The sequence below is a fragment of the Limulus polyphemus genome, unplaced genomic scaffold (genome assembly GCF_000517525.1).
Source record: "Limulus polyphemus unplaced genomic scaffold, Limulus_polyphemus-2.1.2 Scaffold3361, whole genome shotgun sequence".
Lineage (NCBI taxonomy): Eukaryota > Metazoa > Arthropoda > Merostomata > Xiphosura > Limulidae > Limulus > Limulus polyphemus.
The window spans coordinates 47,937-53,181 of NW_013668971.1; the positions used below are offsets into that span (position 1 = coordinate 47,937).

The following is a 5,245-nucleotide window of genomic DNA, read 5'->3' on the forward strand; positions in this document are numbered from 1 at the left end:
TGTCTTCTCCATGGGAAGGCCTACATGACATAGTGGATCGTCTCTCAGACGACGAGGTAAACCAAAAGTGGCACATGCCAACAGGCTTTGGCGTTATCACGGTCCGGGACGTTTCAGTTGGAATGAAGTGAACAACAGAACAAATGACGCTGCTGAAGACGTGTCACCTGAAAAAGCCAATGTTGAAGAAGAAACTCTACTCAGTTTTGAGAAGGGAAACGGTGAAGCTCTTGATGAAGTTACTACCACTGATGTGACTGTTACTGACGATAGGACATTTCCTGATGAAGCAGATGAACCCCACGTGAAGCAGAAGCCAACGAGACGGAGACCAGTACGGAAGAAGATACGTCCCGTAAAATTAAGAGACTTTGTTGAATTGTAATTTTGTGTTTGTAATTCTGTACATTTAATTAAGTTTTTGTTAATTGTTATTGGTTTAATGTAAGTGGCTATTGTTCGGGACGAACAATATTAAGGAAGGGGCAGTGTTACGACATCGAGGTCACGTGACTAATATCACGCCACGTCATTCTCGAACTTTCACGTCTTTTCCTTAAATCTCATGATCTTTCTAGATATAGTGTAGTATTGTATATATAAAACCAGCCATGAAGCGACGGGGAGGTAATGAGTAATTGAATGTATGCAGATATAATATTGTTGGCCACGTGAGACGTGAGTTATAGCGTAGTTATAGAGCGACTGTTGAAATTAAGTGTATCGTAAAGTTGTATTCGGAAAGAATAAACCAGTTTTATTTAAGAAAGGATTTGTGTCGCTAAAGTTTTGTTGAAAGGAACTTACGGAAAATTAACTAACAAACAGAGACGTAACAATACTTTTTTAACATGGATGAAAACCAAATGTGAGAAGATTTTATGTTTTTACAGAGCTATTCAACTATGGACGAGGCTTTACAGGTGTGCTTCTATCACAGATATGTGATGCAGGTGTCAATATAAACAAAATGAGAGACCAGGGATATGACAGTGCCCTCATGTCTGGGGTATAAATATAGTGGAACTCAAGCACGAGTGAGAAAAATCTTTCTATGAGCAGTTTATACATACTTCAAAGCTCATTACCTCAACTTTGCTATCATTCATGTGCCAGAAAAGCCATATGCATGAAACTTGATGAAAACCATGCAAAAGATCGGGTTGGTTTTGAATTATTCAGCAAAACGTCTGTTAAATTTTTAGAAAAATCTGAACAACTATCTTGTCAGCCATGAAGAAATGGAAAAATGCAGTCTTTGTACAAGATCATATGAGCAACATAGGCAGATGCTTTAAATACCTTTCTGTCTGCTTTCAGAATAGATCTTTCCAGTGATCATGGAGATACAAAAGCCTATCAACTTTCCATTGTGACACTAGTAAATGTTTCTGCCATGAAAATCAATACAAAACAAGTGAAAAATATTTATCAGGATTTTGAAAAAACTTTTTATGTTATAAATATTTGAGCTATCAACAAATTGTTTTCTCCCAACAAAATTAAAAAAAAAGCCAGTGATCAAAATGTAAGTTTAACAATACTTTATGTAGCCTGTGTAATAAATTCTCAATAGATTATATATGCAAAAAAAGTCACCAGAATGTGCCATTCTAGATTTAAAAACTCTTCCACTCACTATGCCCCTGACAACTTTAAGGTTTCTCTGCATGTTGATTTAGATAACTCTTTGTTCTAAGTTCTTTTCCACACACTACAACACTGTATCATTTCCCCCAATGTAAATCTTTTCATGTTTCTTTAGTTGAAGTTTTGTTCCAAACGTTTTTACACAAACACCACAACTGTATGGTTTTTCCCCAGTGTGTGTCCTCTTATGTTGTTTTAAGTTTGCCTTTGTTACAAAATCTTTACCACACCATATACAACCGTATGGTTTTTTCTCCAGTGTGTAATGTCTCGTGTCTTTTTAGGTTACCCATTGCTCCAAATTCTTTGCCACATACTTCACAAATGTACGGTTTCTCCCCATTGTGTACTCTCTCATGTCTTTTTAGGCTACCCATTGCTCCAAATTCTTTGCCACACACTTCACAAATGTTCGGTTTCTCCCCAGTGTGTACTCTCTGGTGTCTTTTCAGTTCAGTACTTGTTATAAATTCTTTGCCACATGCTACACAAATGTACGGTTTCCCCCCAGTGTGTATCCTTTCATGATATTTCAGTTCACCACTTGTTCTAAATTTTTTGCCACATATTATACAACTGTATGGCTTTTCTCCAGTGTGTATCCTCATATGTATATTTACTGTAGAGCTATACTTAAATCTTTTGCCACACACTAGGCAATTGTATGGTTTCTCCCCAATGTGTACTCTCTCATGCATTTTTATGTCGTAGTTTGATATAATTTTTTTGCCACACGCTACACAACTGTATGGTTTCTCCCCAGTGTGTATCTTCTCATGATGTTTTAGTTTCCATTTTGTTACGAAATGTTTTCCACAAACTGCACAACTGTGTAATCTCTCTCCAGTATGAGTTATCTGGTGTATTTTCATTTCACTATTTGTTTGAAGTTGTATTCCACAATTTGCACAACCATATGGCTTCTTCCCAGTGTGTATTCTATGATGTATTTTTAACCTGCTATTTGTTTCGTATTGTTTTCCACAATGTTCACAACTGTACTGTTTATCACCATTCTGAGGTACGTCAGATTGTGTTAGGTCATTTCTGTTTAAACTTGTTTTTCCACTTACAGCACTGTTTGGTTTTGAGGATTTGACTACTTCTGGAAATGGATCTTCCTGTCTTAAAACATGATGACAAGGAAAGTGACTTCCACAAGAGATGTCCACACTGGTCTTTATATCTAAGATCAAGATATATGATATAACAAGCACAGATAAGAATAAATACATCACATGTTACTTTATTTGATAAACTTCTAAGTACATGGATACAGTCTAATACAACTGAAACAAGCATATGGATTTTTAAACTGAAAAATAATTATATATTTTAAACAAGAAATGAAATGATGACAGTTAACATTCTTTTTACCTCATATATATTATGATAGATATTCACCTCTCCACACTAAAAATGGCTAGCACCTCAGTGATGAACCCAAAAATGTTTGTGAATGTGTATCGTTTATTAAAGGAACTCATATCTTTACACATAATAACATACTTCAAACTTCACATTATGCAATAAGCATAAGACTGTACCACCATAACTATAAAGGCAATGCATCCTCTTTATCCTGTAATCCCCTTGAGCACATTGTACACACCAAAGCTCATTCTTGATGAAGCAAAAGAGACATAATGTAAGTGGTGAAGAAGGATGAGTGGTTTTGTGGAGAAGTGACTTTGTATGTGAAATACATTTTCAGGTAACAAAATTGTTAAGCTCAAATCATGCTATTCACCTCTCCAAAAAATTATAACTCAAGTCTCACATTGAGGTGACAGTGAAGGAATTGGTGTGATAAAAAAATAAAAAATATATCTTTTATGAGAATATAGCAGCAGAAAAGGAAACCATGTAGATTTTGTCTCCAGCTAAGGAGGTGTACCTGATGTGGGCAGCATTCAGTGAAAGACCTCATCCTTCTCAACGAAGAAATATTAGTGGTTGTTCAAAAAGGTTCTGTCAAAGTAACGTTCTTCTTTTTCCTAAAGTGTCTCAAAGGTATGTGTATTGTCAAAGCTGCTCAAATGTCCTTTATATTCCAGGAGTTGGCAGACTAAAAAAGTGAAGTTTAGCTTGGTCACACCCCAAGCCTGAACAGCATAGAAGAAATAAATACTTAAAATAATATACAGGTTAATGGAAGAATCTTCTCCCGAAGATAAACTCACCAGCTGCTAACCACGACCAGGAATTGTCTGGTTCTTAACAATGGGATCACTTGTACTACTCTTGGCCTACTTATTATTAACATGTGAATCAGTTCTGTCTCATGCCAGAGAGATTACACCACCCATATTAATCCCACCAGACATTTTGTACTAGGGAAGTGAGTGTTCTTCTGCTTTGCTAGATGAAATTGAGAGAGAGCAATTTACACAGAGGAGAATAGTGGAGAGGTATGTGGATTAAACAGAAATTGTGTCATCTCCATAATATGTTTCTCACTAATGGTAACCTTGAAATGATAATGAGGACAGCAAGGCTGTCTTGTGTGGTTGTTTAAGCACTTCCTTATTTTGGGTGTGTTTTTGATAAAGCTTGGAAAGTATTAAAATGCTAAAGAAGTCTACAAAAATTCCCAACTCAACAGTAAGTACTGAGTAGGGGCAAATCAGCTTAACTCTTTCTGCTATCTCCTACTCACCTTTAGGATAGAACCAGCACCTATGTAGTTTCCATTATTTCTGTTTTATGTGTGGTTTGCATTTTAGGTGAAGCTATACTAAAAAATACGTGTCAACAATTCACCTTGTGAGAGCCTCTGATGAGTTCATAATGTGATGTAACTAATGTGACACAAAGGTATGTGGGGGTCCTCCATATGCAGAACTTTATCCAGGGGATATTAAAAGCCAGTGGCAACAGAAACCATGAGACAAATTTAATCAGAGGTGAAAATGTCATTTCCCATGGAGGAAAAGGCAAGCTTAATTAATTCGGTCAACGTAGAAAGAGATAAAGCTTGAGAAGTTTAGGGATACTAAAGCAAGAAAAAACAATTTTGATTGCCTCTACAAGGAACTCTAAGAGCAAGATAAGATTGTATTGCTTGCACAGGGCACAGGAGATGATTGGGATCTGAATGATCATAAAAAACATATAGAAGAGATGGTGATTAGAGAAAATATTTTATCAGTCTCCTGGACAGCCCATGTCTTGGAAACTAAGGATGGGTGTGGAATAAAATCAACATGTCCTTTTCTGGAAGACATTTGAGGAAAAACATCATAGCAACATCTTCTATAAGAAAAAAGGAGAAGAAAATATGTTTTAAGAGAAGAAAATATGTTTACAGAAAACAATTGTCCAAAAATTTGAAAGGCGGCCTTTTGAGAGCCCTGACAACTAAACATAAATTCTAGTACAGTTTATTTGTTTGTTTTGAATTTCGTGCAAAGCTACACGAGGGCTATCTGCACTAGCCATCCCTAATTTTGCAGTGTAAGACTAGTGGGAAAGCAGCTAGTCATCACCACCCACCACAAACTCTTGGGCTACTCTTTTACCAACGAATAGTGAGATTGACCATCACATTTAAGAACTTATTTCTAAATAGCAATAGTCTATATACATGTATATA

At 36.1% G+C, this 5,245-nt stretch overlaps 1 protein-coding gene across 1 annotated transcript in view; it reads right to left on the minus strand.

Moving 5' to 3' along the window:
- The window catches only part of LOC106469218 (zinc finger protein 227-like), a 20,052-nt gene that overhangs the window by 10,299 nt on the left and 4,508 nt on the right, over nucleotides 1-5,245 (minus strand). The window contains exon 2 of the mRNA XM_022397674.1: nucleotides 1,876-2,836. Coding sequence (XP_022253382.1) covers nucleotides 1,876-2,836 — 961 coding nt within the window. The remainder of the gene's footprint in view (nucleotides 1-1,875; nucleotides 2,837-5,245) is intronic.